The sequence below is a fragment of the Notolepis coatsorum genome, assembly GCF_963971535.1.
Source record: "Notolepis coatsorum genome assembly, chromosome: 19".
In the NCBI taxonomy this organism is placed as follows: domain Eukaryota; kingdom Metazoa; phylum Chordata; class Actinopteri; order Aulopiformes; family Paralepididae; genus Notolepis; species Notolepis coatsorum.
The window spans coordinates 10,478,463-10,504,122 of NC_140183.1; the positions used below are offsets into that span (position 1 = coordinate 10,478,463).

The 25,660-nt window shown below is 46.3% G+C and overlaps 1 protein-coding gene across 1 annotated transcript in view; it reads right to left on the reverse strand.

Moving 5' to 3' along the window:
* Window positions 1-12,784: 12,784 nt before the first annotated feature.
* Window positions 12,785-25,660, reverse strand: part of colec10 (collectin sub-family member 10 (C-type lectin)) — a gene marked incomplete at its 3' end in the record, with an annotated part of 80,601 nt that continues 67,725 nt past the window's right edge. The window contains exon 7 of the mRNA XM_084335955.1: window positions 12,785-13,081. Coding sequence (XP_084192081.1) covers window positions 12,785-13,081 — 297 coding nt within the window. The remainder of the gene's footprint in view (window positions 13,082-25,660) is intronic.

Sequence of the window (25,660 nt, forward strand, 5' to 3'; positions counted from 1 at the left end):
GTTCGAGGTGGGGAAACGGTGTTGACGCCGAAGCGGCTCTGCAGATACTCCCAGCTTCAACTCGAGGTGGAAAAGAGAGAGAGAGAGAGATCAATAACTGTCCACATCACACAGAGGCAGTGCGGTCTCCTCCTCCCTTAGCTGAGTCCAGAACAAACAAAACGATCTCTTCAGTGTTCACCACAACACACAATTTAGCTGAGTCAAGTGTAAGCAAAAATAGAACTCTTCAGTGTTCTTCAAAACACACAAAACAGAATAGTCCAAAAAGTGGTTTGGTTCAAACTCACCAAAGCGCAAGAGTAAAGCGGGTAAACGAGGCGCAGCTCAAAGCGGGGGACAAGGTCTTCACCAGCGGCAATCCACAGATGTCCTGGAGGGAGAGTAGACGAGGCACAGCAACGGGGAACAACAGGCAGAAACAGAAGTATTCAAAACGACCCGACATCGATTGAAGGGAAGTCCCAGTATAAAAAGCCTCTGGGGCGCTAATCAAAAACTATGACAGGTGCGCGCTGGAATTGATACTTGCTCCAAAAGCGTGTGGCGGGGAATGCACCAATCAACACCTTAAAGGAGCGGAGCGTGTGGCGGGGAATGCACCAATCAACACAGTACCTTAAAGGAGCGGATCGTGTGGCGGGGAATGAACCAATCCTCACAGTACCTTGAAGGAGCGTGTGGCGGGGAAGGACCAATCATCACAGTACCTTAAGAAGCGTGTGGCGGGGAATGAACCAATCCTCACAGTACACAAATGTATACAGTATAAAATGTAGAATTTGATAGTAGAAATGTGACTTCACAACATTACATTTTAAATTACTATCATGTCAAGATACAGCCCTACCCTTAACTCCTTGTAAGCCTTGTAAAAAATGAGATACAAAGAAAAATAAATCGTTTTTTACAAGTCATGTTTAGAAAACATTGTGATCTCCAAACCAATGAATTAACTTTCCAAAGACTACCCTTCTTTTTACAATCGGCAGAATACCTCAATAGCCCCCAAGCCCACCCAACACAAGAGTTTGGTAGGGCTGTCCCCGACTAAGGATTTGGATGGTCGACTAGGATCGGCCAAAATTTGCCGTTAGTCGACTATTGGTCGAAAAAAAAAAGAAAAAAAAAAGTATAATATTTTTAAACTTTTTATTTTATTTTATTTATTTTATTTTGTATCATTCCATTTGGGCTGTGGGGGTGCTTAATGTCTGAAGGAGTCTACTGAAGGCTTCTTGTCCTCTGCAAAAGCATGCAATTGGTCCACTGATGGATACATCTTGATTTTTTCCTCTTTCAGTGCCTCTGTGCCTGTTTTCATAGGCAGTTAGCCTCTGGTTAGCCACGCTTCTAGGCCTCTTTTCTTTTGGAAAGAATGATAAAAAAATTATAATAATTTTTTTATATATTCGACTAAGAGGTTGGCCAGTCGACTACGGCCCCTTTCGACCCATTAGTCGACTAATCGATTAATAGGGGTCAGCCCTAGAGTCTGGGATTCTATTGAAGACCAAATTTACATCTCACAGATCCAAGATTGCACAATGGAGCAAGGCATGTCATTCCATCCAGAATTCAAATTCACCTCCACACAGTCCTCCGCCCCCTTGTTATCATTGGGCTCGCCCTCTTTCCAAAACCCAGCCCCCTGCAGGCCGGTCCCGTCCACCCACTGCCACCTCCCCCCTGACTGCCTGTCCGACAGACCGATCCAGGCTCTGGCCACTGGCTCCTTGAGGATGAAATCCTGCTCCTCTCGGCTGTTTATAATCACCAGGTCGGCTCCTCGTCTCTGACAGTCCCGTCTACTGTCCTCCCAGTTCTTACGACCAGTAGAGACGAGCTAGCAGCTGCAGCCAAACCTCTTCCAACCTTGGGCACAAGGACCTAAGAGGTCAAAGTGTTTAGTCAGTTTAACCCCTTAACAGTCCTGCACATTTGGCATTAAACGCGTGTCTATTGCATACCCAAAGTCATTTGCGATTTATTATACTTTATCCTTATAGCGCATGCATGAGTCCGGTCTCTTTTGAAAGGTAACATTCTGAAGTTTCTTACACAATAAAGAAAAATCATTTTGAGTGCTAATGAAATAGAGTAACAGAGGTTTTAACACACTGGAGTAAACGTTTTGTGTTTTTTGTAAGGTTTTTGTAATGTGTGTGCCGTCCATTTCTCCTCTCGAGTCAAAACAAGGACTTCTTCGTCTTCTTCTGCCCCCGTCTCGTTGCAATCAGTGCTCGTCTGGGATCGCTTTCGGAGCAGACGCTCCTTGGCTACAACGGTGGTCAATCATTTTCGCCATCAGCGGTGACTGGTCAGTTCAGGAACGTTTACAACCGGACCTGCTCACTCGTCGGAACGGCTTGTCAAATGATGCTCGCTGGATACTTCGTCTTGTAACTCGAGACCCGAAGCACGCAATAGGTTGAGTGTGGTGACGTCCGAAAGGCGGCAAATTCAACTTTCAATGTATTGGTTGATCGGCGAAAAATGTTGCCCGGAGCCGGCAGACGAGAGCAAAGTGCAACGACAGCCCTGATACTGGCCGTTGGACGTTAAGAGGTTTTAACGTGTACATCTGAAACCAGCACAGAAACGTCACAGTTTAAGCATGGGATGGCCCGACGGTGGGCTTTGTGGCACTTTGCGCTCGTCTGCCGGCTCTGGGCTGCATTTTTCGCCGATCAACCAATACATTGTTGGAAAGGTTAATTTGCCGCCTTTCGATTGTCACCTTACTCAACCTATTGCGTGATTCCATTCTTGAGTTACAAGACGAAATATCAGGCGAGCGTCATTTGACAAGCCGTTCTGACGAGTGACCATGTCCGGTTGGGAACGGTCCTAATCTGACCAGTCACCGCTGATTATTGACCACCGTTGTAGCCAAGGAGCGTCTGCTCTGAAAGTGATCCCAGACGGGCGCTCAGAGTGGGGGAAGGTGACACAAGAAGACCAAGAAGTTCTTTGTTTTGATTCGAGAGGCGAAATGAAAAAAAGTGGATGGCCATTTTGGATAATGGCAGATAATTCTTACCGGTACACACATTACAAACACCTTTGTGAAACACACATTTTCCCTGGGATTTTTATAAACTTTGGACCTGTACTACATAAGACTTCAGGCTATGGAACCGTTATGTTTTCCAGCTCCATACCTCTCAGGTGGAACTTAAAAACAGGCATCTGGCAACCAGTACACAAAACTTTTACTTCAGTGTGTTTAAACCTCTGTTACTCTATTTCATTAGCAAAGAAACTTCAGAATGTTACCTTTCAAAAGAGACTAGACTCATGCATGTGCTATACGTATAACGTATAATACATCTGTACACCAAAGTAATACAATGTACATCTGAAACCAGAAACTTGCTCACTCACAGATCTTGAGTTTTTCAGCAACACTGTTGTAGAGTCTAAGTAACTGGTCTCTGTCCTCAGCCAGTTGGGTGTAGCGTCTCAGTAACAGGTCTGTGTCCTCAGCCAGTTGGGTGTAGCGTCTCAGCAACTGGTCTGTGTCCTCAGCCAGTTGGGTGTAGCATCTCAGTAACTGGTCTGTGTCCTCAGCCAGTTGGGTGTAGCATCTCAGTAACTGGTCTGTGTCCTCAGCCAGTCGGGTGTAGCGTCTCAGTAACTGGTCTGTGTCCTCAGCCAGTCGGGTGTAGCGTCTCAGTAACTGGTCTGTGTCCTCAGCCAGTCGGGTGTAGCGTCTCAGTAACTGGTCTGTGTCCTCAGCCAGTCGGGTGTAGTGTCTCAGCAACTGGTCTGTGTCCTCAGCCAGTTGGGTGTAGCGTCTCAGTAACAGGTCTGTGTCCTCAGCCAGTTGGGTGTAGCGTCTCAGTAACAGGTCTCTGTCCTCAGCCAGTTGGGTGTAGCGTCTCAGTAACTGGTCTGTGTCCTCAGCCAGTCGGGTGTAGCGTCTCAGTAACTGGTCTGTGTCCTCAGCCAGTCGGGTGTAGCGTCTCAGTAACTGGTCTCTGTCCTCAGCCAGTCGGGTGTAGCGTCTCAGTAACTGGTCTCTGTCCTCAGCCAGTTGGGTGTAGCGTCTCAGTAACTGGTCTCTGTCCTCAGCCAGTCGGGTGTAGCGTCTCAGTAGCTGGTCTGTGTCCTCAGCCAGTTGGGTGTAGCGTCTCAGTAACTGGTCTGTGTCCTCAGCCAGTTGGGTGTAGCGTCTCAGCAACTGGTCTCTGTCCTCAGCCAGTTGGGTGTAGCGTCTCAGTAACAGGTCTGTGTCCTCAGCCAGTTGGGTGTAGCGTCTCAGTAACTGGTCTGTGTCCTCAGCCAGTCGGGTGTAGCGTCTCAGTAACTGGTCTGTGTCCTCAGCCAGTCGGGTGTAGCGTCTCAGTAACTGGTCTGTGTCCTCAGCCAGTTGGGTGTAGCGTCTCAGTAACTGGTCTCTGTCCTCAGCCAGTCGGGTGTAGCGTCTCAGTAACTGGTCTCTGTCCTCAGCCAGTTGGGTGTAGCGTCTCAGCAACTGGTCTGTGTCCTCAGCCAGTTGGGTGTAGCGTCTCAGTAACTGGTCTGTGTCCTCAGCCAGTCGGTGTAGCTGATTTGCAGCTGGTTTTGCTCCTCAGTAAGGTTTTCATATTTGGTCGTAATGCTTTGCATTTGGGAATGATGAAAACCAGTGACCCTGATGTCTGTAAGGGTAAATGTCAGTTAGACTGAAAGAATGACACCCACAGTGACTAAACCCTATGACACAAAAGGCCCCTCCTGTTCTCATTAGCACCACAGCAGGCCTACATATATAATTACTCAAGCAACAAGCAAAGAAAGCTTTAAAAAGCAAGTAAAGAGGTTTCTTTTGGGTACAGGCACAATGCTCGATAATAACATTTTATTATTTTACTAGTCATTTTGTAATATGTTGGTATAATGCTAATGTAATGAGGTGGGTTGGGTTGGATGGGTGTGGGGGGAATTATGTTTGATTATGTGTTGTTATGTATATCGTTTCGTTCGTTTATTGTTGGTTTTATTTTTAATTATGTTGTTTGTTTGTATTTATTGTTTTGTGTGGACCCCAGGAAGAGTAGCTGTTGCCATTTGTAACAGCTAATGGGGATCCAAATAAACTTAATGTGAGGTTCGCCTCTTCCCTGGACCTTTAATTCCTGTACCCTGGACCTTTAATTCCTGTTCCCTGGACCTTTTATTCCCTGTCTCCTCACCTCACCAGCCCCCACCCTCGCGTTGTCGTTACTGTGAGGTTTGCCTCTTCCCTGGACCTTTAATTCCTGTTCCCTGGACCTTTAATTCCCTATCTCCTCACCTCTCCAGCCCCCACCCTCGCGTTCGTTTACTCTCGTCTGCTCTTCAGCAGCCCACACCCTTGGACTACCTTTCATTATGTGTTTGATTGGTCCGTGCCGAACACACACTTCTAGTCAAGTATCAATTACCATCACGCACCTGATGTGTGTTCTAATTAGCGCCCCAGTGGGCTTTAAATACCTGGATCTCCCCCCCAGTCCTCGTCGGGTCGTTCTCTATTCTGTAAGCTCCTACGGGAGATTCCCTATCTGTAGCTGTTTCTGTATTCTGTATGCTGTTTCATCTCCGGCGTGAGACGAGGTGCAAGCCTTCGCCACCTGTCGCCGTTTGCCTGGAGTGGGACACAACCTGCGCTCTCTAAATTCTCTACGGGAGGTATTCCAGTGTTCCACTCCAGACCCCGCGCCAGACGCGCTCCTACAGCAGACGCGCTCCACTCCAGACCCCGCGCAGACGCGCTCCTACAGCAGACGCGCTCCAACAGCAGATGCGCTCCTACAGCGGACGCGCTCCTACAGCAGACGCGCTCCAACAGCAGATGCGCTCCTACAGCGGACGCGCTCCTACAGCAGACGCGCTCCACTCCAGACCCCGCGCAGACGCGCTCCTACAGCAGACGCGCTCCAACAGCAGATGCGCTCCAACAGCAGATGCGCTCCTACAGCGGACGCGCTCCTACAGCAGACGCGCTCAACTCCAGACCCCGCGCAGACGCGCTCCTACAGCAGACGCGCTCCTACAGCAGACGCGCTCCACTCCAGACCCCGCGCAGACGCGCTCCTACAGCAGACGCGCTCCTACAGCGGACGCGCTCCTACAGCAGACGCGCTCCACTCCAGACCCCGCGCAGACGTGCTCCTACAGCAGACGCGCTCCACTCCAGACGCGCATCGCTCTCTAATTCTCTACGGGAGGATGTGTCTCTCCGAGCCGGCGCGCTCTTCGAACCGGCGCGTTCTCCAAGCCGACGCGCACCACTTCAGACGTTTAGCCGGCGCGCTACTACTCCAGACGCGCATCGCTCTCTAATTCTCTACGGGAGGATGCGTCTCTCCGAGCCGGCGCGCTCTCCGAACCGGCGCGTTCTCCAAGCCGACGCGCACCGACTTCAGACGTTTAGCCGGCGCGCTACTACTCCAGACGCGCATCGCTCTCTAATCCTCTACGGGAGGATGCGTCTCTCCGAGCCGGCGCGCTCTCCGAACCGGCGCGTTCTCCAAGCCGACACGCACCACTTCAGACGTTTAGCCGGCGCGCTACTACTCCAGACGCGCATCGCTCTCTAATCCTCTACGGGAGGATGCGTCTCTCCGAGCCGGCGCGTTCTCCGAACCGGCGCGTTCTCCAAGCCGACGCGCACCACTTCAGACGTTTAGCCGGCGCGCTACTACTCCAGACGCGCATCGCTCTCTAATTATCTACGGGAGGATGCGTCTCTCCGAGCCGGCGCGCTCTCCGAACCGGCGCGTTCTCCAAGCCGACGCGCACCACTTCAGACGTCTAGCCTGTGCGCTCCTACTCCATCCCTGTAAGCAGCTCTGGCCCTCGCCCTGTCCAAGGCCTTAACCCTGTTTTCTCTGTCCCTGTCTCCAGCCCGCCTCCCCGGGCCTCTGTCCCTGTTCCCCTCTCCAGTGCCCCTGTTCCTGCCCTGTCCTTGCCCTGGCCCTGTTCCTTTAGCCTTAGCCCCTTTGCCTGCTCGCCTCTTAAAGGCACAGTGCCAATTTTCCCTAATTCTTGTTTCCAGTATTTTGTGTTCTCCCTTAGCCTTCCCCTTAGCCTGCTCGCCTCTTAAAGGCACATTGCCCTTTTTTCCTTGTTCCAGTATTTTTGTGTTCTCCCTTAAAGGGACAGTGCCGCTTTTCTGTTGTATTCAATAAATGCCCTGTTCTTGGCTGACTCTCATACCTGTCTTGTGTTGTGCGATTGGGGTCGGTTACAAACCATAACACTTAACTTAACTACATACAGAATACTCACAGCTCACAGCCAGGCCTGTGACCTCAGCCAGTAGGAGAAGACACAGCAGCCTCAGACACACTGCATACAGATGGCTCCTCCCCTCAGGACACACTGCAGACAGATGGCTCCTCCCCTCAGGACACACTGCAGACAGATGGCTCCTCCCCTCAGGACACACTGAATCACAGATCAGTCATCAGGAGCATGGATGCTCTTTACAATATGCAGCTTTACAATACACTACAATAAACAGTGACAGCTTTACAATACACTACAATAAACAGTGACAACTTTACAATACACTACAATAAACAGTGACAACTTTACAATACACTACAATAAACAGTGATGACTTTACAATACACTACAATAAACAGTGACAACTTTACAATACACTACAATAAAAGGTGAACATTTTACAATACACTACAATAAACAGTGACAACTTTACAATACACTACAATAAACAGTGACAACTTTACAATACACTACAACAAATAATGACAACTTTACAATACACTACAACAAATAATGACAACTTTACAATACACTACAATAAACAGTGACAACTTTACAATACACTACAATAAACAGTGACAACTTTACAATACACTACAACAAATAATGACAACTTTACAATACACTACAATAAATAATGACAACTTTACAATACACTACAACAAATAATGACAACTTTACAATACACTACAATAAACAGTGACAACTTTACAATACACTACAATAAACAGTGACAACTTTACAATACACTACAACAAATAATGACAACTTTACAATACACTACAACAAATAATGACAACTTTACAATACACTACAATAAACAGTGATGACTTTACAATACACTACAATAAACAGTGACAACTTTACAATACACTACAATAAACAGTGACAACTTTACAATACACTACAACAAATAATGACAACTTTACAATACACTACAATAAATAATGACAACTTTACAATACACTACAACAAATAATGACAACTTTACAATACACTACAATAAACAGTGACAACTTTACAATACACTACAATAAACAGTGACAACTTTACAATACACTACAACAAATAATGACAACGTTACAATACACTACAACAAATAATGACAACTTTACAATACACTACAACAAATAATGACAACTTTACAATACACTACAACAAATAATGACAACTTTACAATACACTACAATAAACAGTGACAACTTTACAATACACTACAACAAATAATGACAACTTTACAATACACTACAACAAATAATGACAACTTTACAATACACCAGGCCACGTGAGCGGATCGGCGCGGCCGAGAAATCCGCTCTTCGCTCTTTAAAGCTTGGTCCGCTCTGCTAACCGCTCATGTTGACCCCGCCCCCAAGTCGCTCTCCGCTCCCTCACCGCTCACCTTGAATCGAGCGCTCCCCGCTCCCCCGCGCCAGATCGCTCTGCTTTTTTTTTTTTTTTTTTTTGAGCATGGTGTAAATGAGCTCAAACTACAACAGTCTACACCCCCTGGGCCCCTTAACAATTGTTTGTATTGAGCAGCATTGTAATTGTACCCATTCTGCAATGTTAAATAACGTTGTTTATCCATTCACTAGCTCTATTAAGCGATGATAGTTAGCCGAGCCACAATGCTATGGTCGCTGCCATTAACGTTAGCATGTAAGCTAACGACAACAACAATGGCGTCGATACTTTTCTAACAGGAGTGAGTGAAGGAGGAGGAGTGAAGCCTGAACAGGATATCACAGGTTCACCCTTCTCAATTCTCATTGGTTGAAAATGGCCTTCATGTTTGTACATCGCCATCTGTTGCTTTGGCATTGTACTACATGTATATTATTACATCAGTGTTAAACCACTGTGTGAGCGTCCCGGAGTGGATTGGAGCGGAGGAGAACTCTCGCTCCGGACGTCGCGCCGACCCATTTTAAAACCCACTCCTCGCTCACGTCAAAACCGCCCGCTCCGCTCCCCGCGCCGTTCACGCTCCGATCCGCTCACATGGCCTGCAATACACTACAATAAACAGTGACAACTTTACAATACACTACAACAAATAATGACAACTTTACAATACACTACGATAAACAGTGACGACTTTACAATACACTACAATAAACAGTGACGACTTTACAATACACTACAATAAACAGTGACGACTTTACAATACACTACAATAAACAGTGATGACTTTACAATACACTACAATAAACAGTGACGACTTTACAATAGACTACAATAAACAGTGATGACTTTACAATACACTACGATAAACAGTGACAACTTTACAATACACTACGATAAACAGTGACAACTTTACAATACACTACAATAAACAGTGACAACTTTACAATACACAACATTCAATAATGCCAACTTTACAATACACTCTACTTAACAGTGATAACTTTACAATACACAAGAGCATTATTCTCAGTTTGAGTGTCGGTGGGTGCATGTTCTTACCTGATTGCTGACGCCCATCTCCGTCCCTTGATCCAGGTTTGTTAGCGTCAATGTCGTCATATATGTCTCTGTCGTTGCCACCAGTCTTCATCACGTTCCCCAGCTCCTCTCCTATAGCTCGTCTATGTTAGCATAGATTTCCTCCGACATCCTTTCTGCGCGAACAACAAAGGGTGATGTGGTGCTCTTCGTTCTCACACTGCTACTCTACAGCATCACGACGGCCTGCTTTGGTCCAAGTCCTATAATGTACTTTTATGTGTACACACGTGTGTGTGTGTGTGTGTGTGTATGTGCACACCTGTGTGTGCGCCTTGTCTGTTTTTATGTGGTGGAGTGTCGTGTGGTATGTGCATGTATAGCTAGAATGAATTAAAATGAGTGATGCTCGATATTGGCTTTTTTACCGATACCGATATACCGATATTGTCCAACTCTTAATTTCCGATACCGATATCAACCGATATCAACCGATACCGATATATGCGATACCGAAATTTAATAATTTCAGGTAATTAACATTACATATCTCTTGTTGTGGAATTAACACAACATTATGCATACTTTTGACAATAAATAAAATCAGAATTTGTTCTTACTTGCCTGCCTGGGTAAATAAAGGTTATAGGTAAAAAAGAAGAAGAAAAAAAAGATTTTTATTTTTTTAAACCGATACCGATATTTTCCGATATCACATTTTAATGCCGATATCGGCCGATAATATCGGTAGGCCAATAATATTGGACATCCCTAATTAAAATAAATCCCCCCACAGACCACAGAGCACGGCCGGTCTCTGGTTCCCATGGGTGTGAAGATGCAGCCGACCAGCCCAGGTGTGTTGACTTCCTCAAACGATCTCTCTGAAAACTCATCATTACTACATAAATACCACATTATCTAAGGCTGTTTTCATTTTTATTTATTTTATTCAGTACATTTTTGGAGAATAAACACTTGATTGATTTCATTGGCAGAGGGTCATGGAGCAAACTCATTAGAGAATGTATAATGTAACCTTTCAATAAAAAATATAATAAAAACAAATGTTTTGTTAACAACACATTCCTGGCCAATCACGTGTATATATATATACGTTTTTAACTTGTTATTTCTTTTATTCGCTATTGCCATTCATGATTCATTGAGGCACCTTTTGCATGCTGTTCTGAGTGTGTCTGAGATTGCAGACGGTCAATAAATACTCTGGCAAGGTAACCTGTTACAACGATATCACAAATTGGCAGTGTTAGGGGTGGGAAAGCTGGTGGGTGGGGATTGGACGTTGTGGACAGCGACTCCTACAGGTCGGTTGGTGCGCCTGTACAGCAGAATCAGGAAGTAACGGGGGCAACGTGAGCCTCCCACGCGTTACTCCTCGCCACTGAGAGATCGCGCTGTGCAGGTGAAAAGATGCGACAGCTGCCTCCTCGTGTACCGGAGGGGACACGTGATGCAAGGCTTGGTCCTCACTGCAGCCGACCAGTGGCAGGCATAGTCGAGCAACTTTCGAGACAGGGGAGGGGAGAATTGGCGAGGCGAAATTGGGATAGGAGAAAGGTAGAAAAATAAGGAGAAAAAGTGGATAAAAAAAAGGATTAGATAATCAGGTGAAAAATGACAACGTGATAACTGGATTTCACTAAAGGGCTATTATCGCGACTTTTCCTGGGATTAGTAAGAATCACCCAAACTATACTCATATTCAAAACGGTATAAAACGGAAATGTACGGATGAAAAAAACAATCTGTTTTGTGCATGTTGACTGGAAGCAACTCACTGACAATCGGCGGGTGTATTAGACCCATAGCTATAATATTTCATATATTTTAAGCACTGGCAAGTGTGGCTTTCTCCCCATTGAACAAAGCGCTGGCGTTCTACCCAGAAGGTAAACAGCGACCCCTGGCCGTGAATGTGTTAAGATGTTTTTTATGTGATGTTTGTGATTATGGTGATAAGCAGGCAAAGTCCTACAACATCCCATTCTAAACTATAGATACAGATACTGATACTGATACAGATACATGTACAGATACAGATACAGATACAGATACAGATACTGATACAGATACATGTACAGATACAGATACATGTACAGATACAGATACAGATACAGATACATCACACCACATGGCGTTTAGCAGCTGTTCTCATTCTTTTTTTTTATCCACTTTTTCTCCTTATTTTCTATTTTTCTCACATCCCAATTTCGTATTTCCAATTCTCCCCTCCCCATGTTTTGAACGTTGCTCGACTATGCCTCCCACTGGTCAGTCGTAGGGAGGATAGAAGCCTTGCATCACGTGTCCCCTCCGGTACACAAGGAGGCAGCCTGTCGCATCTTTTCACCAGACAGCGCGGACTCTCATTGGCGAGGTGTAACGCATGGGAGGCTCACACTACACCCGCTACTCTGCTGTGCAGGCGTCCCCCAACCGACCTGTAGGAGTCGCTGTCCACAACGTCCAGATTACCACCCATCGACTTCCACCCGCTACGCCAATTGAGATAGTATGACGACTGGCCCAAGCCGGAGGCAACGCTGACACCGGGATTCGAGACCGGAGTCTCTTGCATTGGTGACGAGCGCACTCTCCGCTGCGCCACCCAGCCGCCCCTGCTGTTCTCATTCTTGTACTTTTTACCAGAAAATGCGGGAAGGAGGCCCATGCTACGGGAAACTAAGATCATCAAATCATGACACCAGATCCTCTGATTATGTTTAAACAATGTTTTAATGCCCCAAAAAAACACCCCCTCCCAAAAAGAGACCATGTACAGTAAACAATTGTGTAAAAGGTTCATGCCATAAAAAATAACTAATCCATATTCTTTTAACTATCAAGTGAAAATGAAAAAAATAAATCAGTCAACTACTGCTCAGCAATTAATGAATGAATCAATAAATCAATTAACCAGTAAATCAACCAATCAATCAATAAACCAATCAATCAATCAACCAACCAACCAGTAAATCAATCAATCAATCTATCTATCTATCTATCAATCGACTAGTAAATCAATCAGTCAATCAGTCAATCAATCAATCAGTTATGACACTGCCACCACAGCAGTCGTCACACCTCCTCCTCTTCTCCTGCTCTTGGGGAACTCACAGATGTAGAACATGCTGACGTCACACAGGACACGCCCCCAGCTTCCTGTGCTGAGCAGCTCCACGCAGCTGGAGTTGGTGGGAGGAGCTATGCTGAGGACCGCCTCCTCCTGCCCCGCCTCCTGCCCCGCCTCCTGCCCCGCCTCCTGCCGCGCCTCCTCCTCCTCCCGGCCCCAGGCTGTGAACCCTCGCAGGGGGCTGGCGTCTACGTACACATGGCTCCCTCCTCCGTCCTGAATGAATGAATGAAGGAATGAAAACTTTATATAACAGATTGCAGAATGGGTACAATACAGTACGGCTCAATACACACAATTGTTAAGGTGTGCAGACCTGAGAAAGACGTTTGTCTTGTTTCCATCAGGGTCCCCCATTTTCAATTCATATAGACATTTATGACATACTCAACATACATGACATTTATGGCATAGGGACATATAGGTACTATATATGTACATATTTAGTACTGATACATTTGTGACTTAAACGGTATTCAAATATACAGTACTGTTACCCCTAGATCCTGACAGAGTATATACATATGATGGGGAGGGGACTGTACATTAGGAGGGGGTGGGAGGGTGGGTGGGAGAGAAATATACATACGGCGGGGAGGGAATATATACATGCGGTGGGGAGGAGACTGTCTATTAGGAGGTGGTGGGGGTTTTGGGCATTTACGGTGGCCAGTTTCGAATTGCAGCCTCCCGTAGGTGCTCTTTAAGAGCGGTTTTGAATGTGGGTAGGGATTCACATTCCTTTACAGCTTTGGGTAGGGCGTTCCACATTGATGTGGCATAATTGCGAAACGTGTTTAGTCCCTTGTTTGAGCCGAATCTGGGTTTAACATGATTTGTTGAGCTTCCTCTGATGCAAAGAAGGGCACAGTTAAAGGGGCACTTCAGCACAAAATACAATACTCACGACACGTCCCAAAAACCCTAAACAGTCTTGCACATTTAGTTTGACAGTTATTGAGAGTGAATGAGTTTAGAGGACAGTCGTTCGGCAGATGAACTTCGTCAACTCCACGGTTGTCTCCTTCCTCTTGGACGTTTGGTGAGTTTTTAATGCACTCCATTCTATTGTATTGCTCTCGCTCTCTCTCTCTCTCTCTCTCTCTCTCTCTCTCTCTCTCTCTCTCTCTCTCTCTTGCTCTCTCTCTCTCTCTTGCTCTCTCTCTCTCTCTTGCTCTCTCTCTTGCTCTCTCTCTCTCTCTCTCTCTCTCTCTCTCTCTCTCTCTCTCTCTCTCTCTCTCTCTCTCTCTCTCTCTCTCTCTCTCTCTCTCTCTGGTCATATGCTACGGCCAGAACTGTGGGTCTGGCTATTAGCCAGAAGTGAATGGACTGATATGAACTATAATACTATAATAATATAATGATAAACTGTGTTTTATTGTAGCTTGGCCAGGTTTTTAGACTACTATAGTGTATTGGGGCAATTCTATTGGTTCTATCTTGTCAATTTGAGTGAATGATTAGTTGTATTATAGAGGCCTGTGTCTGGAGCTGCAGTGGCGTCTCTTTACAGGAACTGAGTGTGAAAACCTCCCTGAGACCAGCTGCTGTGAGACCCTGTTCATCAAGAAAGGTTTGTAGTAGAAACCAGTCTATTATTGTTGTCACGGCAACACTGTCCAGGAGAAAGAGACAACACTGTCCAGGACTAAGAGACAACACTGTCCAGGACTAAGAGACACCACTGTCCAGGACTAAGAGACAACACTGTCCAGGACTAAGAGACAACACTGTCCAGGACTAAGAGACAACACTGTCCAGGAGAAAGAGACAACACTGTCCAGGACTAAGAGACAACACTGTCCAGGACTAAGAGACAACACTGTCCAGGACTAAGAGACAACACTGGCCAGGACTAAGAGACAACACTGTCCAGGACTAAGAGACAACACTGTCCAGGACTAAGAGACAACACTGTCCAGGACTAAGAGACAACACTGTCCAGGACTAAGAGACAACACTGTCCAGGAGAAAGAGACAACACTGTCCAGGAGAAAGAGACAACACTGTCCAGGACTAAGAGACAACACTGTCCAGGACTAAGAGACAACACTGTCCAGGACTAAGAGACAACACTGTCCAGGACTAAGAGACAACACTGTCCAGGACTAAGAGACAACACTGTCCAGGACTAAGAGACAACACTGTCCAGGAGAAAGAGACAACACTGTCCAGGACTAAGAGACAACACTGTCCAGGACTAAGAGACAACACTGTCCAGGAGAAAGAGACAACACTGTCCAGGACTAAGAGACAACACTGTCCAGGACTAAGAGACAACACTGTCCAGGACTAAGAGACAACACTGTCCAGGAAGAAGAGACAACACTGTCCAGGACTAAGAGACAACACTGTCCAGGACTAGGAGACAACACTGTCCAGGAGAAAGAGACAACACTGTCCAGGAGAAAGAGACAACACTGTCCAGGACTAAGAGACACCACTGTCCAGGAGAAAGAGACAACACTGTCCAGGACTAAGAGACAACACTGTCCAGGACTAAGAGACAACACTGTCCAGGACTAAGAGACAACACTGTCCAGGACTAAGAGACAACACTGTCCAGGACTAAGAGACAACACTGTCCAGGACTAAGAGACAACACTGTCCAGGAGGAAGAGACAACACTGTCCAGGAGAAAGAGACAACACTGTCCAGGAGAAAGAGACAACACTGTCCAGGACTAAGAGACAACACTGTCCAGGACTAAGAGACAACACTGTCCAGGACTAAGAGACAACACTGTCCAGGAGAAAGAGACAACACTGTGCAGGAGATTGTGCCAGTAAAGCATTTTTGTATGTTGTTACGTGCAGAGGCTTAGGTTTTTGGAAAATCTTGTTTGTTTTGAGTGGCGATTTGTCGCCCCCCTAGTGGTCACAATGTCACTTGTTAAACATTCACTGTGTCCTTCTGTACGTGTGTGTGCACATGTTTCTGTGATGTTTGCGTCAGTTGTCTGAGCTGTGTGTGTGTGTGTTTGTCTGTGTGTGTGTGTGTGTTGTTTGTGTGGAGAAGTTGCTCTTTGTATCTTTAAGTCTTTGATGGCCACAAGCTTTCCCCATCTGCACTGGCTAGCGCCAGCTTTTTGTGACAATTTTTACGATATTTCACGATATTTGCGGAGTTATTGTATGTTCTATATTATAGCTATTTGACAGACACTATTTCTAGTCCAACATGTAAAAAAGAGTTTGTTTCTACACACTGTAGATTGTAGTTCTGTGTCATACTAGCTCCCGCTCAGCGTCATATTGCATATATCTCGCTTCAGCATATATATACTGAATACATTTCTAAATGTACCTTTAAATGCCAGCATTCATCTGGCCACACCCCCATCCGCTTACCTACTAGGGGTGTAACGGTACACAAAATCCACGGTTCGGTACGTACCTCGGTTTTGAAGTCACGGTTCGGTATTTTTTCGGTACAGTGGATACCAGTGCATGCATTAAAACATTTTTAATTTAAAAAAAAATTATATAAATTATACTTTTTTTTTTTTTTTATATATATACAGCTACTGTTTTATATATACTGTTTTTTAGTAATAACTAGAAAGTAATGGTATTTATTCAACAACAGGTGATTGATTAATGATACTGTATTATGGGGCTGCAGCACTGCAGATATACCCTACTTCAATGATCCACTCACTTTGCACTCGCTACCCAGTGGCTCTGCAGATATACCCTACTCAGTCAAGGCTCCGGTGAAGTAGCACAGAGGATCTGTTGTGATTTTTGCACAATAAATATTCAACATTCTCTTTTGAGACTCCGCCTCAGACTCTTATCATTTGGCACTAAAAGCTAAACATTGTCACCGATATGGCTGTCCGCAACATGTCATTAATTGTGTGCGAGAGGTCGATCAGTGACCACGTTAGCGGGAGCTAAGTTAGCATGAGCTAACGTTAGATGGAAACAAGACAATATAACGTTACTGGTGAAAAAGTGATTTACCTTGGAATACTCCTGTGCCAACTTGCTGTACTTTGCTTGCAGGTCTGCAGCCATTATTGCTGGATTATGAATAGCCCCAACTTTAGCCAAGGTAACGTTAAGCTAAAACTAGCTCTTCAGCTAATGCTAATAACACCAGCAAGCTAACCCATCAGAGCTCCCCGTCAACACCCCTCTCTCGGGACGATGGCATTTAAGAAAGTATCTGCTGTTAAAATGACAAACAGCATTGACACTTTAATTCACGGTCGGTTAAACACACGTTTGTTTTATAATGCTCACAGCAGACCGCAGTGTTGTTGATAAATTACATGGGGCCGGGGGGATTTAAGTTCCGCAAAAAAAGGTTGACCATACCGTTGCAATCGTACGGTGCACAGCCCGTACTGTACCGGAGGACCACATTGACGCGGTACAGTACGTATCCGCTTATCGTTACACCCCTATTACCTACATAAGCAGGGGTGGTGCCACACACTCATCTCCTTCTCAAATTTCATCACAAGCAACGTGTTGCTCATATGCCCACTTGACGTGGAGACAAATATTTACTCTGAGGAAAGGAAGAACAAGGAGATACGTTGACATCATATCTTTATTTTCTCTCTCACTATTTTCGAGAAAATACGGCGATATTGTCTTCGTCACTGGAGTGTCTGGAAGATGGTGATCATTCTAAAATCCTCCACCGGTTTTCGTATTGGGAGCACGCCGCTGCATGCCTCTCAACTGCAGTTCCTTGCTGTGGCTGGTTGCGGTAAAACCTTTCAGGACACAGCTGAACTGTAGGACGCGCCGCTGTTGTGAGAAGCGGTGGGTTTCAGGTTGGTGAGTGATGTTTTGCTTGCGGCTCCACTTGTCTGTTAGTGCTATGGGGGCTGGCTGACAATGTTTATGAACACCGGCCCCAGATTAAGGTCTTTTGTTCAGCCTCTTAGGCAACAGCGGAAGACCTTGGTCTGAAGCCCATTATAAGTTAACTAGTGGGCCACGACCATTAACACTGGTGATCCCTGTGTTTTCTGGACAAGTGGATGTTTTCTCTGTCACCGTGTAGGCCCCGTCTTTCATATCCAAATGAGAGTATTCCCTCACGAGGAAATATGGGCATGGATGTTCGTTAGCGGAAGATCTGTGTTCAAGTCAGCTACACAGGCCAGTTGGGTATTGTGCTGGCTCCGTCGGGTGTTGGTAAAATCACCGTTGTAAAACTGTGTTAACATCTTGTTTCTCTTTTCTCTTAAAAAGTGAGGAGGGTTTCAGAACGGCGGCCTGTCTGAGTGATTGTTATATCATTGTGTACAAGTTCAGGTGATAGCTGCTTAGCTTACGTGCTAGTGGTGGCCTACTGTTAGCCAGTCAGCTGTTAGCTGCAGCGCTAGCCTGCTGTGATCACTAGGTGGCCTACCTAGGCTAGGAAACGTTAGCTTGCTGCTAGTCGTGGCCTACCTAGGCTAGGCTAGGAAACGTTAGCTTGCTGCTATCGGCCGAGACCCAGCGCGGGGTGGCTACGGCCCCTCGCGCGCCGCCGCGGTTCCCAACTCCCCTCTCCCTCACGGGGAGAGGCGGGGGGGATTCGAAGTCTCCCCTCTGGTCGCGTGCGGCGTTCGCTCAGCGTCTCGCGGGCAGGGGCGGTAGCGCCCGACGGTTAGAGCGGCCGTTAGCTTAATGCTACACTGTTGAACATGCTTTGATTATAACATGTTTTAAACACTCTTGACTACGACGTCATCTTTGACAGAGGATGTTCGTCGAACCTGCCCTGAGCCAGGACGGCAAGGACTGCGTCAACAAGGGGGACCGGAGCGGCGGGATGGGGCGGCGATGCTGCCCAGGCCGACAACACAGAACGGCTGTGTTTACTACGGTACCTTGTTAGAGGCTGCAGTTTCGCTTGATCTGCGCTCAAGGTAGGCCAGGTCTGACCAGACCTTGAGCACTTCTTCTTGCTTTCCCTTCTAAATGTTTTGTAAATAACGATGTTTTCCAAAACGAGTGTTGCTGCACTACATTTAGGATACAATGCGAGTTATGTGTGAATTGTCTTGTCACTGGTATTAGCTTCTCCATGCAAATAGGGTTGTTTATTACAGATGTGAAAAGGATCTGGTTTGTTGTGTTGAGAAACATCATGTGTGTTCTTGTACCAAGCACTCTCAACTAAGGGGGTTAAACTAACCTATGAAGCTATGCTTAGTGACATATGAGTAAAGAATGATTCTTCTCTCAGCCTGTAATGACAATGAACAGTGTGTTCACATATTAACAGGTTTACCTGTTCAACTGGCCGTATTAAGGGTAAAGTAGGAGGCTTGTGTTTCCCCCCGGTTCCCTGGGGACTTCTTCATCCTCCTCTCAGACATGTTGTTGCACTACATTGTGTCACTGTGTGGTAGGGATACGATGTAACCCTTAGCTTGATTGCTGAGGTTGTGCTAAACACTGCTTGAGAAACTTTATTTTTCCTAAAAGAAAAAATTGTTTGGTCGCTTTTCGTGTGTGCTTAGCAAGGCCTGTGGCCGATACTAATCGAGAATTATGTATTCTCTCATTATGAAAAACGGCGTTCCTCTGTAGAGTGTTTTTGCCATTATTTGTAGGTGATGATGGGTTGTGTGTGTCATGTGACCTACAACTGGGTTGGGCTGGCCACAGAAGCACATGTGTAAGTTTGGTACCGGGGCTCTTGGAGAGCCCTCTCTATTCTGTGTTTTTTCCTTAGTAAAAATCAGATAGCAGGTTAGCACATGCGCTGTATGAAGCTGTTAGACCATAGGTGTCAAACTCACGGCCCGCGGGCCAAATGCGGCCCGCCACGTCATTTGATGTGGCCCCCCAAGAGCTCAGGTAAAAAAAAAAAAAAAAAAAAAAATTACATTAATATTGGGTTAAAAAATAGCAGTGTTAAAATAATTGTGGGTTAATGCGTTAATAAAGCTTTAACTTTGACAGCCTTAGTTATTACACATTCTTACACATACATGTATGTTGAACATCTGAGGTATTGATGAAGTAACAAAGGAAAAAAGCCAAAAGCACTTACTCCTCAGACATTCTTTGACAATTTTACAGCCCAAAATACAAAAAAGATCCAGGCGGAATAGGTAACAAAGGGTTGAAGAAATATTGTCTGAACTGTCAGATGCAAACTGGCTGTGTGACATAACCGAGCATCTCGCTCAATTGAATAAGAAGCTGTAGGGACGCAAACAAGTCCCACCCAAAACTTGACCAATATAGTTGTGAACTGAGACAACCCTTATTTTGTTATTTTTGAGTACAGTTACAGTTGTGTGTTCATGCAGACACATAATAGCAATTTCATTACGAATTGAAAATGGGGGACCCTGATGTAAACAAGTCGAAAGTCTTTCTCTGGTCTGCATCCCCTTAACAATTGTGTGTATTGAGCTGTACTGTACTGTACCCATTCTGCAATCTGTTAATTAAAGTTAATTAAACTATCTTCCATTAGTTGGATGTATGGCCTCTGCAAGGTTGTGTGCAGCCATTTGTTTTTGTAACATCTGCTACATCTGTCCCACGTGTTCTTTGCAGCTCACAGTTGTTAGTTCTGCCCCTCTTGACTGTGACAAAAAGGTTTTGAACAAACTTAATGTGATAGCTTGTATTTGATGATATTCTTCTTTGTTATTTACTTTAATGGTTTAATCATTGATTGATGGAGTAATATGGGGTTCTGATAAACTAAAATAGTTTGTTAAAATAACATAAGCTAACATATATTTTTACATTTATGCAAATGCATATGCATATGCAATATGTATAACTTGAATAAGTAATAAATACAGAAACAACATGTTTAACAATATGTAAATGTGTAGCTACATTTATTTTACATTACAATAACATTTATACGGTCTTTGGCCCTTTGAGGGCAACCATAATGCTGATGTGGCCCTCTGTGAAAATGAGTTTGACACCCCTGTGTTAGACGCTTCATGGAGCTGACTATGACTGTGTCATACTCTCTTTTGTCATTACATCGTATCATGGGTGTGGGGTCGTAAAGGGGTGAACTGGTAACCTTTCCTCCCCTTTTTTCTGTTGGTCAGGGGTAAACCCACCTGTCCTTCAAGGTTCCTGTCACGTTGCGGTTCGGCACGTTACAGGGTGAGGGGTGGGGGGGGAGTTTCCTGGCCCCACACCCTGGAATATTGGGCGTGTGCACCGCAGAAATTCCCCCACCATAGAGTACGTCACCGTGCGCGTCTCTGTTGGTAGGACTTCCGTGTGCTGTTCAGGTCCATATGATGGATCTGTTTAAAACGGGGGGTGGTCAGGGCTCCTCCTCACGAAGCTCCTATTCGGGCCTTCTGTGAGTTGGGACTCTCCTTCCATGTGAGGGAGCCTCCTCAGAGTACAGAGCCTCCTCCTCAGATTGATAAGGTGAGTGGAACCTCAAGAAGGAGTACTACTCTATTGTGTGTGTATTCGATTCAATTCGATTATTGAGTGTGTATGGGTTCAGTGCCTCCTCCCCGGAGAGCCCTAAAACCAAACTTTTACATGGCTCAAGGTGCAATATATTCTTTTCAATCTGTGCAGCTCGCGTGGGAAGTCTCTCTGGGGATTTCCGTCTCCTCTCTATGGGAGGGTGGTGGAATGTAAAAATTTAAACAATTTTTACCCCCGGCCGTGTAGACTGGGATACATACTGTTGGTGCTTCCTTCTTTTCTTTTAAAAAGAGTTGGAGTTAGGAAGTATCACACCCCTCTTGTCGTTCCCCTGGGCGCCTTGGGGATTCAATGACAGGTCTAAATAGCCTGTTCATTGATGTGGGTGTGTCCCGACGCACGCATAGTGCTAGCTCAGGGTGTTCTGTAATCAGGCGACTGACTGGCACGCCTTGGTTGCTTGGGGTTAAAACGGCGTTTTTATAGAGCAACTGGGATGGAGGTTTTTCCTCTTCCGACGACCTGTTTTGGTTGTCGACGGATTCTCGTTCATATCTGGGGGATGATGACGGAATGGATCTGAACGTATGTAGAGGGGTCTCACGCCCTGGGGGTGGGCCACCGGGCGCGGTTCGCCCCGAACGTCTGGGTGGCGCCTTCTTTTCATGTTTAAGATCAACACGCATATCTGCCCCTTCTCCTGGAGTAGGCATATCGGCGTGGTTAGGGCACGGGACTGGTTCTGGTCACGCTGGTCCGGATCAGTTGAACCCGTTGTCCGCCGGGGATGCAGATCTGCTGTTCTGGTACCCTGAGGGACTTGGGCTTTTTTCAGGGGGAAAAATGCCAGGTCGGTCCGGGTGTCACAGGGTTAAGCGCTATGGAGACCCTGGTTGGGTACATTTTTTACTCAGCACTGTCGTAATGGCTTACGGCCATGCCAACCTGTACACGCTCGATCTCGTCAGATCTCGGCCGCTACACAGGTTGGTCCTGGTTAGTACTTGGTTGGGAGACCGCCTGGGAATACCAAGTACGGTGTGCTTGGGGCTGGTTCTCCATTCTTTTTCGCTCCTCTCTCACGCATGGCGAAGAGGGGCCTGTTGGGGTGGTCTTTGACCTCCTCTGGTGACCCTGTGCTTTCCGTATCGCCGGGCCCGGTCCGGAGTAATGTTTCATCGACCCGTAGGCCTGGGTTAACCCTTTTTTGAAAACTGAAACACTTGTACTGCGGTATAGCCGGTGTATACCCGCAGGTGTGTTTTGGAGTTTTTTCTTGAGGGGTTATAGGAACAACCACTGCATTGGGTAACACCAAGGTGGTTGATTCCCTGGTGTGTTGGGAGCAGTGTCAACTCCCGGGTTACCCGGTTGAGGGTGCCCCTGCACGTTCATGACGTCTGCCAATCGTGTCAGCCTTCTCTGCCTCAACCCCTCTGGGTGTTTTTTTTTTTAAATGGAGGCTTGGTCATGCAACAACGCCAGCATACGCCCCTTCCGCCGGTGCGGCTGTGTTCAGCTGTCCCCTCTGGCGCCTGTCTCGTCCGCAGTCTCCAGGCTAGGGTTAACAGCCTGTTGCCTGGTTTTTCCCCGGTGCGCTGCCTGCTTCCGTTGGTTAACCTTTTTTGTGTGCTTACGGCCATGCTGACTGCCTGTTCTGCAGGGTCAGTGTGCCAGGCGGTGTACTATTGGGGGGACAGGGCCCGCTCGGCTTACGGCCATACCAACCTGAACACGCCCGATCTCGTCCAATCTCGGAAGCTAAGCAGGTTCGCGCCTGGTTAGTACTTGGATGGGAGACCGCCTGGGAATACCAGGTGCAGTAAGCTTTAATGAGGGGCCTTTGTCCGAATACGCTGGCGATGTGGGGGGCGGGGTCACTAAAGTGCCCACCTGGTGGGGTCTTGATGCTGGCATCATGGACTTCTCCGGGCCCCCGTTCCAGGGGGTCCAGTCCTGTAACTGAGGGGTACAATTCCCTGACTGTATTGTTAGATATGGTATTTAATACCACTACCTCTTGTACTTTAACTTCTGGCCATCCAGTACATGATATAAGTATGATGAACACTTTCCCACCTGATGAAACGAATCCACACAAATGTACAAATCGAAGGTTTAATATAGCAAAAGGTATATACAACGTTCACTTGTTTACACTTATGATTTGAAATATGCACTTTTATGGCAAATGAGTATTCGTAGGTAAATCAACATTGAATGTCCAATCTCTGGTTACACAGGGAGTAAGTATACAACCTGGATATTTAGGAAACTATAGCGATGGTACTTAAATGATTATAGCTGGATACACTAAGGGGGGGGGGGGGGGGGGTCCCGCTGGTTGTAAGACAGTAGGAGGGGGGGGTTAGAGAAGCCGCTGGCGGTATCCCATCTGGCCGACGGTGTCTTGGGAGAATTCAAAGTCTTGAACACGGTGCCCACAGAACCTCGGTCCGCAGACGAATACAGCTGGACCCTCTGGTGGACGGTAGCTGCCGGTCCACAACGGAGAGACGTGAGGCGACCTCACTGGTGTAGAGCGCCGTCTCACCTGGAGTCCTCTCCGGGGGGTAGTTCCAACACTCCGCAGTGTTGGCCTTTATCCATGGAATAATCAAAGCACCCAAAGCATAATCCAAGCCGTGGAAGGCTCGCCGTCGTCCGGGTAGAGTAATCCAATATACAGGTCCAGTCGCCCTGGCCCGGAGCTCCTCGGATGCAAGCACCACTAGGGGTCTGCCCAGCCTGGTTAAGCGTCCAGATAACGTCAGGAACGATGGGGGTACTGATAACTTTAGAACTCTAACCGAACGATGCACCATACATAAATAGACTATTATTAGCTTAATAGAATACGTCCAACTCGACGGTATAGTGCCAAACTATGACTATTCAACTATTAATCTACACGATATCTCAATGCCTATTCTGGGGCCAAGTAGGCCTTACTACACCACACGTGCGTCGTGGGGAGGCTTTGCGTCTGTCACTCTGTTGGAGGGTAAAGAACTGGACTAAAAGAAAGTTCTACTTTACTTGCGCCATATATATATGCGCTATGAACAAATAGTACCATTCGTATTTCGCCCGACATATTCCTGCGCGGAACCGGGGCTTGCCACGACATGTTGGGCGGCACGATTGAACTTGGACCTAGGGGTATGGCGACCTGGCGCCAGGTTCTCGTCCAATGGTAGAATGAAACTATTATGGGCTGTTTAGTAGACTAAAGGGATATTCAGTGCATATTGTACAAGGAATATACAGGGGATATCAAACGATATACAAATACAATTAAATATATATATATAAATAAATATATATATTCGGTTTAATCTGATCCTTCACAACAAGTCCCTTTGGTGGGTCTGGGTCTTCCTTCGCGCTCCGCTGCTACGGCCTTGCCACGGGGTTGGGTTTGCCCTTGACCCCGTGATTCTGGGGGCAGTAACGAGGTTGTTCCCTCCGTTCGTTTCCGGGTGGCATGCGGGTCCATTAGGCTTGGTTTCAGGTTCGGTAAAATAGACATAGGGGGTCCTTACCTTAGCCAGAAGGTACTCCAAAAAGAATAATTCCAATGATCCCATCGGCGATCGCGATTACTCGTTTATATGTAATTACTCGTGTTTACGGGAAGCTATAGGTTTTGAGGCGAGCAGATCTCCTAGCGATTGCTCTGCAAGAGCTCCTCCTGCTCAGAGCGAATCTTGACGGTCCAGTTCAGACATTGTCTCTACTGATCCCTTTCTATCAGAGTTCAAAAGGTAGGTACTGCCACCTGGTGAGATTCGATCGGCATTACAATTCCAACACAGGCAAATGAGCCAGGGACACCTAGACTGATCCGGATGACCGTTTAGAACGGGGATCAAAGGAAAGAGATCAAATGATCCAAAAACGAGTTTACTCATTATTGGCACTCAAGCGTTGGCGGCGAAACACGAGTTTACTCGTTATTGGCCACCAATGAGTTAATTGGTTCATCTGAGGTCAAAGGTCCCTATAAAATCTTGTCTACTGGGCCACATGTGAATCTAAACTTGGGGTTCAGAAACCCTGTTCTAGGTGGCAATCCTTAACTCATTGACCGCCACACTGTTTTCCCATCTCTACTCAATGGCGCCAGCGTTATTGACCATTTTAGCGATGTTTGCGGACCCATCGTGTGTTCTGTATTATAGCTATGGAGACAATAGTATGGCTCATTTGACAGGCATCTAAAGCTAAACTGTCACAAATATATCCTCCCGTGACGGATAGATGTGAAAAATGTAATACCTCACCCTGTAACTTAACCCATATGTTTTACACATGTCCACCCTTTTTTAATTTTTTTTAAATATTTTTTTAGCCTCTTTTTCTCCGCCTTATTTTCTATGCTTTTCTCCCCATCCTAATTCAGTCG